This window comes from Vicia villosa, linkage group LG5, assembly GCF_029867415.1.
Source record: "Vicia villosa cultivar HV-30 ecotype Madison, WI linkage group LG5, Vvil1.0, whole genome shotgun sequence".
In the NCBI taxonomy this organism is placed as follows: Eukaryota; Viridiplantae; Streptophyta; class Magnoliopsida; order Fabales; family Fabaceae; genus Vicia; species Vicia villosa.
The window spans coordinates 40,304,695-40,317,228 of NC_081184.1; the positions used below are offsets into that span (position 1 = coordinate 40,304,695).

Genomic DNA, 12,534 nt, shown 5'->3' on the forward strand with positions numbered 1-12,534 from the left:
GAATATGTCAAAACATTATATTATGCCATATTTGTCTTATGTCATTAATATGATATGTGAATTTATTCATGATTCAAGGGAGAGACACTTGCAAGTGGTAGAATGTGTTCTACAATATCTCAAAGTCACTTTAGAAAAGGAATTTGCAAGTCATTCTTAATGCAAGCTTCCCTTGCCTCTAATATTAATATGGTGTTAACTTTATTTTCATCTGCCTCAATACCCTTGATGTGTACCATAAAACCCATAAAGTTTCTAGTAGAATCCCTAAACATGTACTTAGTTGCATTCATATTCAACGTAGAACCTCATTTGCTTCTAAGGCATGTTCCAATTCCAACAAATGACATTGAAAATTAATGAACTTAACCACTACGTCACCAATATAGACACACTACGTTTGTTAATAAGATCATGCAAACATATCGGCTACACATGGAAGGCAATTTGTAAACACACAAACAACAAGCTTAATGGCATCTTGATAATGCAAAGAAAAAGGTTAACAACTTGCGCGGATAGCTCAGTTGGGAGAGCGTCAGACTGAAGATCTGAAGGTCGCGTGTTCGATCCACGCTCACCGCAAAAGCTATTTCTTTTTTATTTCTTTTTGCTGACACCTTTCTCTTCATACTTGTGTTCGGTTAAAATTATGAAGTTGATGAGTATCTTGGTGAGTGCCTTTAACTGATATATGATTTTAATTTGTTCCTGTACTTATTTTTAACTGAAATTAACCTCTTACAAATATATGTGATGATTAACCACGTACAAATACATGAGATAAATTGTAAACTTTTTCCATACTTCTCTATGATAATTTTCTCTTACAACTATATGTGACAAGTTGTGAACTTTTTCCATACTTGTTCAACTGAAATTTTTTTTCGTTTAGACATCAATGACTATTGATTAAAGGTGTCAAATTACTTAGAAATTAAATGTGTAAACTTTGTTAGAAACTAAAGGTTAATCAGATAATTGATTAGGCTTGTTATATAATATACTAAAAGTTGATCATAATTTAAAAAATTGGTTCAATTAAGTAGTAATCATATAGATATGCTTATTAACTGTGATTAGGTTAACTAATAATCAAAATCAATTAGAATGAGTAACTTTTAGACTTTTCAATTTTGTAACTGTTATTAAATTATTAGGAGGTTAGTGGGTAATTATTATAATTTATATTATCAATTCAGAGTGTTTAAGCTTAGAATAAATAGGGGAAGACATGGAGCAGATGATTATCTTGGAGAGGGATTGTTCTATGTAGGAGCTTAGCTCTGGGGTAGATTAGAATTCATCCCTTTCTACATTTTATATCTCTTCATTAATCAAATTCATTCTATTTCATAAAATTTTACTCAATTGATTCTTTATTTTATGTTTGGGAATTTTGGGTTCCTTACAGTAACTAATCGATTACTCATTAATGTGCGATTTCTTTGAAAGAGTAAGTGCTTGCAGTTGCACATTTTTCAAAAGATTGAAGTTCTCAATGGCTCAAAAAATGAATCAATAGTTGATCATCCTTTTCAAACTATATAACAATAAGTTGTGTTGTGACCTACTAAAAAATAACACATACAATTGAATTGAAAAGTGCATTACTCCCTCCAAAGGGGAAAGTTACAAATTGGTCCACCAAAATCCCAATTGCAAAAAATATAGGAAGATGGTTATTATGTTTAAAACCGGTTTGGATGGTAATACATGACCAAAATCATCTGCAAGATAGAAAAAGAATGCTAACAACACCATATGAGATATTAGCTAAGGACAAAGAATGTGTTCAGAAAAAGGTTGCACTTCTACAATCCTCAAGTTGAATTTATCAGTATAAACCAGAACCCATTTGGACTTTGGATTCAACAAGATAACTAACTTATTTACTTCGGATTTTTACTTTCAAAGTCCAATTAAGCTTGCCCTCTGGCAAAGGAATGGACCTTGGTAAACGTAGCGGCACCTCATATTCTCCAATGGTCGACAAAGGTAATGGAAGATGTATATTTTCAGGTGTGATGTTCACACAGAGTTGTCTTGCCACCTATAAATGGCACAAGAGTCAAAACCAAAAAGTAAGTGATAGAAAAAGAGAAATATCACAAGAAAATAACAATAAGATGAAAAGTATCCTAGTTTTCTTCAAAAAGAAACCAATTTCATATCAGATATGATTTGCTACAGAAACTAACATCTCAAATCAGATATAATTTTCTTTACTATGATAATATGTTGCGGAGAGAGCATAAGCTAAAACAATCTTCTATACATGCAATACAGAGCAAGGGTTATTTATTATCATAGAAATTATATTACTAACATCATAAGGTCTTTCCATTCTTTTATTTTGAACACATCTCTTTTCTATATACATAACCAACCCTCAAACAATTTGAGAAAAATCAAACGAAGTTCTTCCAGGATTTACTAACAATGAAGAGTTTCATTTTGTCTGATATTTATAAGGAATATTGCAGTTGATCGTGTCAAGTAAATTGGAAAATCATGGGAAGGAATAATCTGAAACTGGTATAGATTTGATGTGATATAGAAAGATAAAGGAGAGAGGGAGAGCAGAAAAAATTATTAGTACTAGACTAAGAGTGTATTTGGCCACTTTAGTTTGGCCCTCGGTTCTAGGATTGAGAGACTTCTTATCTGGTTTCTTGTTTCTTTTCCAAACTTGTAACTCATTCCAAAGGGCTTAAATACTATGATGGATTGAAGTTTGTACCAAAATAAAAGTAGGGTTTCTAAGATGTTGGGAATTTATTGGTCTTAAATATATCAACAAATTCTAAGAGGTTGGGATTTTATTGGTCTTAAATATATCAACAAATTAAAGAGGGTCGGAAGGCCAAGAAAGTCTCTCTCGTGGCATTAATATTAGTTGCATTTTTTAACACTATCAAATCGTAGTTTGTTACTTAGTTGCTATCAAAAAAACATTTAAATAACGAAGAATAATGGATATTACCTCGGCCACAAGAGCTTTCTTTGATACTGGTATACGTAACTCCAAGGGGTCTTCTTTTGATTCACGCGCCTTTGCCTTTTGAACATCAATTAACCTCCGCAAAACCTATAAGAGTATCATCACATTAACTATTGAGTCTTAACATGAAAAACTGTCAAATTATCAAGTAAATGTTTTATCTTGTAACTTCAACAGTTACAGCCTTTTGCGAGTATCATCATCACAACCATATTTTAAAAATCCAAACCAGCCAAGTCAACAAGAAAACCCATAAATATGTTAAGTGGCCCGTCCGCTTAATCTAAACTGCTAGCTGGAAAGCAATGGAGTTCAGTTAAACAAATCCAACACTAATGATGAAGAACCAGTTGGAACAAAAAAAAATTATATTTGTTTAAACATTTATAATTTAACCAATAACATGATAGAAGTTGGCCCGTAAAATTCACCAATGAGTTATTAATTTAGCCTTATTGATTGTATATCTTACAACACAAATACAATTTGGCTATTTTAAGTTAATTAAAAATCATTTCTTACATCTTATATTTCTTATAACTTAATGTTAGTGTATTATGTAATGTATTATATAATATTAAAAATATGTATTTTCCCACCAATTCAACCACAATCAAACAATGAACTATAATACATTCACCAGTTCAATGACAAGTCCATTTTCAGTACTTTAGCAATGGTAAATTCCGCAACAAATGGCAATAATTATAAAGCAATCATCTAACTAAGAAAAATAATTCCCAAAGAGAGGACCATAGAAATGGTCTCAATCAAACAGTAGTCAATGCCGGCCAATAGCTGCACTATCCCGCTATAGCAGAGGCCGACCGCTATGGGAAGAGATTTAGAGGTGCAGAACGCTAAAGTGGTTTCTATCGGGTAAATAGTGGGATAGCGGAGTAGGGCATTTCTCTGCACGGAGCGGTTTCTGGCTCAATATCCTTTTCCCCTCTAAAAACCAAACTTCCCTTTAAATTTTCAACGTCTTAAGGGTAGTTTTGGGTTTTTCATTCAAATTTGAATTGAGAGTCAACCTTAACCTTCCTTCATAGTCGTTTATTCACTTCAAGAGTCATGAGTATTTTGATTTATGAATATTTTATGACTTGAGTTATTTGTTTAATTTTATATTAAACATATGTTTATAATTATTGTATGTAATTTGTCCAAAAAGAGATCAAATAGAGCGGTCATCCCGCCATACGCTATCCCACTTTAGGGATCGGGGAATGACTACTCTTAAACAGACTTGAAAGGCTTTGAAGAGAAAAACTACTAACCAGCTTAGCTTTATCAAGAATCTGTGCTGCCTTTTCATACTCTTTCATCAGATCTTCCTTTGACTCGCTAACAAGAACAACATCCTCATGCTTCACTTCTTCAGTAGGTTGATAAATCTGAAACATTTAAAACATAATTCTAGCAACTGATGAAGACAGAGTAACTCGTTAAAAAAACTGGCTATGTGAGTATGCCAATATTTACGTGCCCAGCATACTGGCATAGAAATATAAGGTTAACAGAGTTTGCTGCTTATAGATTCACATAAACAAAGAAAAACAACGAAAGGATGTTATCTTCAGATCAGATATCTGACAGCATTATCATGATTCATATCGAGAAATTCAAAAGTTACTCCGGAACAATGTTGTCAGTCGAGATCACGAAATAGCATTTTGTACTAAATATCTTATCGCAGAAGAATAGTTATTTGTTCAAACTCTACTACGCTATAGCGCTGCTACTTAACAACATTTACATAAAACAGACATAAGGGCGAAAAAGAAAACCTTGCGCTGCTCGGTGAGGAGATAAGCAAACTTATCAATGTTCGGAACAGCAAGGAGCTTGGGCATTAGGTGGTTACGAAAATATCCCGGGGCAACTTTGACAGTTTCACCAGCCTTTCCGAGCTTATCTATATCCTATAAATTGAACATTATAAACATCATAAACATGAATCAAATTCAAATCAAATACAGTTATAACCGCGGCCGTTATTTAAAACCCTAAGATAGATAATTACAGTTGTAAGAATAACTTGGAGCTTCCGGTTGTATCGAAGACCTTGAGATGCATACAAGAGTGGATTCACCACAACACTATCGTTAACAGCATCTTTACTTCTAATAATCTGCCTAACACAATGTCTTCCGAATTGAAGATAACCCATTCGAATTTCACCTCTGTCAAAACCAAAAACAATCAAACAATTTCATTTCTTCAAAAGGTAAATTATTCAGAAAATATGCGGAAAATGAATCGAGGAATCGCGATGCGAAATGGAGGTGTGCTGTGATGCAATTCTCTTTTGCGGCGCTGCAGGAGAGAAGGAGAATCCGAGGATTAGAGAAAAGGAAGAAGAATACCTGGACGGAGTTAGGCGATATTCGTGGCGGCCGACGAGGAACTCCGATGCGTTTTCCGGCGAGATGAGTTCGGTGACTGTATCTCGTTTTTTATACAGTGTAGGGTTTTAATTGTTTTATGTCCGGAGGGTTTTAAATTTTAGTTTGGTTTTTTAAATTTTTTATGAATAACCAGTTATTGAAAAAAAAAAATAATAATCATGTTTCAGAAGTATTTATGCAACTAATCAGGTTTCAGAAATGACTTAAATCTATGTGTCAACCCAAATGGCGCATGCATAAAAAATTAGAGAGCAGTCGCCACTTCACTTGGCGCATAGGTGTTTTTTATTTTAAAATAATAAGAATAATTAAGAATTAAATTAGAAAATTGATAATATTAATTAAAAGTTATGATAACATGGTTGGAAAAATAATCCAACAAGATTTAATTTTCACGTCTTCGTCCTCTCCTAGTATTTTATTGTCTAGGCTCTCTTATTGTGGCTGGGTCGAGGGCCCCGTCAAATCAATGTGATCTGGATCTTTAAAATCCAAGAGGTCGATATACATCATAGAAGAATCTCCGCTTTTGAAAAGTCAGTTACACATGTTCTCAAAGTTTGGTCGGGATGGTGGTGGGGGTTTATGTTGCATGGGCGCTCGATAGCATTAGTCGTTTGAATAATTTTGATAAATAGAAATTGATCAAATGTGTTGAGTGTATTGAGTGGTTTGGGTGGTTCAACGAATGGATGATTGCGTGTAAGTTGGGTTGGTTGGAGAATATTCTTGATCTTCGCCTAAGTCAAGGCTTAGATAGCAGGTGGTTAAATTTAATTCTTAAAATAATATAAAAATATTTTATTTAATATATAGATGTACTATTATAAAAAGGTGAAAAAATAATAAAATTTGATTTTTCATTCAGATTTAATACAATATTTTATATTAAATATTTGTTAATAAAAGTACTGATTTTCATTCATATGTTTGAAAAAAATATAGAGTTTAAAGGTAGTGCACTGACAGTGTAAATTAACTTTACACATACAACCAATCAAAATTCTTACACTTGCCGTCATATTAATTTTTTTAAATTAAAATTGTGTTTTAATTAGATACATGGTTGTGGTTGGTTGACAGTGTAAAAATATTTTACACTGTCAGTGCATATCAATTTTTCTCAAAAATATATTAACTATATTGTAGAATTATTTTACATAAAAATAGATATAAATTAAATAAAATACTATTATTAAATATGTTATAAAAAAATTAAATAAATATTTTCTTATAAACATTTAAAAATATGTGTGTAAGTGAGTAAATTACTAATTAAAAAACAATTGACATCATGAAAAAAATAACATTTCTAAAATAAATAATTTTAGCAAAATAAACTAACAAATTCTCCATCGTAGTTAAAGTAGTTAAATAATGCATAACAATAACGACAATGTGGCACATGGATAAATAAATTTTTTTGAATTAGATAAAATAAAGTAATATGGAAAGAATTATGAAAATGTATGTTAGTGTGAAGAATTAGAAAATAATTTATAATAATGTGATAGACTCATAGTATAAATTATGTTCATTGATATTCGAAGATATATAGTTATGTACAAGTAAATGTTCCAAAAAGTTTTTATAAAATTATTTTTAACTATTTTAGTAGAAGCTCTTTAAATTATATTTTTATTCTTAATAAAAAAGTTATATTTTTTATAGGGAGTTTTTTTTAAATATTGTTTGGCCTTAATTCTCCTTTAAAGTAGATAAGTCAACAACAAGTCAGGTCAAACGATAAATATTACTTTGTATTTATTTTAGACAAGTTACACTTAGAGGTGGCAAAACGGGTCCAGCCCGCGTGGAAAGCCCGTTTTACCCACACTTTTTTCGGGACAGAGGGAGGTTTTAGGCCCGCTCCCTTTAGTGTGCCCGCCCCGCCCGCCCCGTTTTTTTGTGGGCTTTTGCGGGCATGAGCTTTTTCACACAATTTTACTATTTTTAGGCCTAAAAGGTTCAATGCCCGCAGGCTTTCCCCGCCCCGTCCTCACTTTTTTGCGGGGCGGGCCAAGGTTTTAGACCCGCACTCTCTAATATGCCCGCGGGCTTTCCCCGCCCCGCCCTCACTTTTTTACGCTCAATAATGGAAGTTCAATTTTTTTATTTTTTTAAAATTCATCATTTATATTATTTGTTTCTATGATTAGTCTTTAAATCATATCGTATTTTTCTTAAAAATATAGTACGTGACAACCTCTAATGATTAAGGGTAGTCTGATATTTTTAAGATTTACTGTTGTGTTAGAGTTAGATCACGCAACGAGGTGTGAAGCTATGTATGTGGGATTTTTGTTATCATAATTTGGATCCCATCTTAACTTTAGGGTTGACTTGTTTATAGAAGTTTATGGGTTGGACATCAAGCTCCCAAGAAGTATCAACTACTTCAAGGAGTGGAGAAATTGGGCAGTTAATATTATTCTAGACAACATGATCAACTCCCTTTGACTTCCTCTTCTCACCGTTTTGGACTAGGACACGTCACTTTTCACATTCTCATGAATCAAACGAGTCATCTAGGGAGTCAGTGACGTTTTTGTGAAATAGGCGTTCATCCTAATAAATTAGCGACTATGGAATCAGGCGAGTCATCAAAGGAGTGAGTGATATATTTGGGAAATAGGCGTTCATCCTAATAAATTAGTGACTAGGGAATTAGGCGAATCATCCAGGGAATGGGCGACCACCTCGTCTTTCTTGAGAAACTTCAGCCACCCACAGGAGGACTTTCACACTTATTCAAATACACAGCCCCTTAAGCACGGGCATTAATCGAGGGCGGAGTGAATTTTAGTTGGTTTTCCCTTACTTAGAGTCATTCAGATGAGATTTTAAGTTAAGTTTGTCAAGCGATACTTTAAATTTAATCCCTAAGTCGAACTTTAGGTTGAGTCCCTCAAGCGAGACTTTAGGTTGAGTCCCTCAAGCGAGACTTTAAGTTGAGTCTCTTAGGCGATTATGACTTTTATTCTTCTTCTCACTAGTACTCTTATAGTGGGCAGATCTGACTTTGTTATCTTCATCATAGATTCTGCATTTGTTCACCATCACTAAGAAATGACGGATCTGTTGATAACCAATGAATTGCTTGATCTCAGTAAGTAAGTGTTTGCACATATTTCTAGAAAATAATCCCTAGCCTCTTATTAAAGTTAACTTGCATGATCGGCTACAAAATCCTAGAGCATAGTGCTAAGTTTCAAATGGTTTTATTATTTGAATTGAATGTAAAAATGGGCAAGATTGAGAAATACAAGTAAAGTAGACAAAAGTAAGGACAATTTGAAAAGTAGAATGCAAGACTTAAAATTAAAAAGGTAAATTGCTTTGAAATTAAACTGGAACGCATGCGTACAGTTTAGAAGTCACTATTTTCTCTCTAACACAGACTCTTTGATGAATTCCTAAACACTTGATGTTCTTGAAAAATATGGATGAATATATTATTGTAGCTTGATGATATTGAATGAAGGGGAAAACCTTAAATTAATAGAGAAAATCTAATTACCAAGATCTTTGATCCCAATGCCAATTTATTGATTAATGATGCATGATGTGTTAGGTGCCTTAATGGAAGGTATGTACATGAAGGAAAAGCCTAAGCCAGATAAAATTGAGAGGGTAGGACAAATTTGGGGTATGACAGCTACCCCTATTTAATCGTCATAAACCCGAAGGTGAGATTGGCGCCAACCTTTCAAACATTCACGTTGGAAGAAGATTAAATATTAAGACCTAAAATTTATCCTGAAGAGAATATGGCATGAGTTATTATTAATTTTTTTATTTCTTGGGATACCTGCTAAAGAAAGAAAAATTTGTTTTCTGGTGAAACGGTTGGTAAGTAATTGTGGTTGAATGGTGATAACTTGTAATGGGGTAACAATGTCAATAGGAGATATTTTTTGGGAAAGATTGGTTAACATGGACGAGTGTTGGGGACTAATAGAAAGAGATTTAGAAAGGTTAACATGAACAAGTGTTTGAATCAATACGAACGATAATCGATATGAGATACAAACGGTTATTAAAGAGAGATCAATATGGACGAGTATTTTGAAATGCCAATACAGACGAGTATCGAAAGAAGATACAAACGGGTATCAAAGAGAAGATTAACATGGACGAGTGTATGGGAATGATAAGGACGGGTATCGATTGAAGATACGGACGAGTATCACGGAAAGATCTAACACATACGAGTGTTGGATGATACAGACGAGTATCAAAAGGAAGATTAACACAGACAAGTGTTAAAATAACAATTAACACGAATGTGTGTTGGAGGATACAGACGACTATAAAAAGAGAGATTATCATAGACAAACGAGTCCTAAAAAAATATTAACACGGACGAGTGTTAGAAGATACAAACGAGTATCCAAAGAAAGTAACAAGAATTAGTATACGATTATTTCGGGGTAGAGATAATGAATATGAGCTGGACGAGTGATGGACGAAACAAACGAGTACCAAAAAGAAAGATTAACATGGACGAGTGTTGGATGATACAGATGGGTTTCAGAAGAAAGATTAACATGGATGAGTGTCGTGTGATACAGACGGGTATCAAAGGAAATATTTAACACGTGAAATTTTGGGGTTCAGATTTAAGATGTCCTAAAGGATGTCGAGACACTGTTTTCCAAACACACACAATGACAAGGTATCAAAGTGCAGTACAAAAACTTTTAAAAATACAAGTAATTGTTCACCCAGTTCGGTATCAACAATACCTACTCTAGGGGCTACCACCCCAGGGATAAATCCACTATGATAGTATCAATTCAAAGTACTATGCAAACAACTTCCGATTTACTAAGTTCTCACTTAATCACTACTCGTGCTAAATTCTACCTAAGATTCATCCAGGTATTAGGCCCTCCTCAAATCCCCCTCAAAACAATTATAAATATTAGAAGACAGCCTTCTAAAACACACTCATCCAATGCTTAAAAGCTTATGACTGAACGCAGAACTTACAACTCGGTGGAAACACCAAACTCTTATATCAAAGTGATATTATAATGGCTTACAATAGATAAGACCGCACAAACCCTAACACAAATTACAATGTGAGTTCATATAAAATAATAGGTTTGATGCTTGCTATTAATATCAATCTTTTGGACAAGATGTACTTTTGCACAAACCCTAAGATGTACTTTCCCAACCAGCCAGTATGATGTCAAAATAATATGTCTGACATCCCTACATGCATGCTAATCCAGATCATCTTCAACCTGTAAAGGATCTCCCCCTCAATAACAGCAATTGATCAGCAACGCACCAGGAAGAAGAAAAACTCTCCCATCAGTCAGTGGTTAGTGTAAAATCCCACACACAATATTACTCCCTCTTTTTAGCCATAATAGGACAAAGCAAGGTTTGTAAGTAACAAAAAAACACACATAAAACATTAGCATATAGGTACAATGCTAAACACAACCTGGGCCAACACCAGTAAGTTGCACTGAAATTCCAGGATCAAATGTATTCTGTAACACCCCTATATCCGCTACACGCATCAACCGTGTCGGCCAACCGAGCATGTCACCAGCTAAATCAATACTCCCCTCTAGGTCCGCTTACCGGCTGCCCAGGAAATATTGTTTTTGCCTCCCGCAGGAATCGAACCACGCACACTTCACATCCATTTGAATTAGCTTGAACTGCAAGATACATGCCACCCAAAATAGTAATCTGATAGATTCCACATGAGTTACAGAAGCAAATGTTTCATCAAAGTCCACCCCTTCAATCTGAGTGTATCCTTGAACAACAAGTATGACTTTATTTCTAGTAACAACCCCTTGTTCATCTAACTTGTTCTTGTACACCCATTTTGTCCAAATGACATTAGTTGCTTCAGGTCTTGGTACTAAGTACCAAACCTCATTCCTTCTGAACTGCTCAAGCTCCTCTTGCATAATATTAATCCAGAACTCATTAGTCAAAGCTTCCTTGACGTTCTTTGGTTCAACTTTCGACACAAAGCAAGGGTTTGACACAACTTCTCTTGACCTGATGGTTACCCTTTTATCCAGATCTCATATGATTAGCTCCTTAGGATGATCTTTCTGAATCCTCATAGAGGACCCTTTATCAACTTTCTCAGTGTCTGCAGATTCTGCATTATCACTAGAGTCAGCAACATTAATATCAAGAGGAATGGATGTTTCAACATTCTCAACAGGAGTAGATGTTTTAGACTCATCCATAGGGAGGAATGTTCCAACATAATTTGTGACTTCATCAAATTTTGATGAGTCATCAATCACCGCATTTATTAACTCCATCATCACCTTTGTTGTATTAAATATTCTCTATGCTCTACTGTTGATAGAGTATCCCATAAATATTCACTCATCACATTTAGGATCCATTTTCCTCCTTTGATCACGGTCAGCCAAATTTTAGAATTTACTCCCAAACACATGAAAATATTTCATCGTTGGCTTCTTCCCTTTCCATAATTCATAGAGAGTAACTGAAGTTCCAAATCTGATAGTTACTCTATTGTGGATATAACATGCAGTGTTCATGGCTTCAGCCCAAAAATAGTATGGGAGTTTCTTAGCACGAAACATGACCCTTGCACACTCTTAAATAGTCCTATTTTTGCATTCCACCAACCCATCCTGTTGAGGAATGATAGGTGTTAAGAACCCATTACTTATTCCTTCAGTAAAACATAACTCTTCAAATTTTCTATTCTCAAATTCATTCCCACAGTCACTTATGATTCTGACCACATTGCACCTTTTCTCTCTTTGAAGTTTTTGACACAAATCTTTAAAAACTTCAAAGACATCAGACTTTTCTCTGATGAAGCTCACCCAAGTGAATATAGAGAAATCATCCACAACAACATAGGCATACTTCTTTCCTCCAAGACTTTCAACCTGTATAGGTCCCATTAAGTCCATGTGAAGTAACTCAAGAACCTTAGAAGTGGTAGTCAGATGTTAAAGCTTCTTATGGGACATCTTTGTTTGTTTCCCAATTTGACATTCACCACATATCTTTTCTTCATCAATCTTCAATCTGGGAATGCCTCTGACAGCTTCACTGGATATGAACTTTTTCATACCTTTCAAGTGGAGA

The 12,534-nt window shown here is 34.2% G+C and overlaps 1 protein-coding gene and 1 non-coding gene across 2 annotated transcripts; one reads left to right on the plus strand and one right to left on the minus strand.

Annotated features, from left to right (window-relative positions):
* The first annotated feature begins 512 nt into the window (after nt 1-512).
* TRNAF-GAA (transfer RNA phenylalanine (anticodon GAA)) lies at nt 513-585 on the plus strand. The gene has a single exon. It is a non-coding gene; the product is annotated as a tRNA-Phe (tRNA).
* A 1,008-nt stretch (nt 586-1,593) lies between these two features.
* On the minus strand, nt 1,594-5,531 carry LOC131606553 (uncharacterized). The gene is made up of 6 exons (XM_058878760.1): nt 5,374-5,531; nt 5,031-5,190; nt 4,795-4,929; nt 4,285-4,401; nt 2,987-3,091; nt 1,594-2,053 (listed from the first exon to the last, which is right to left on the minus strand). Exons 2-6 carry the CDS (start codon nt 5,175-5,177, stop codon nt 1,889-1,891), a joined length of 669 nt encoding a protein of 222 aa, XP_058734743.1. The 5' UTR covers nt 5,178-5,190; nt 5,374-5,531; the 3' UTR covers nt 1,594-1,888.
* Between the last annotated feature and the right edge of the window lie 7,003 nt (nt 5,532-12,534).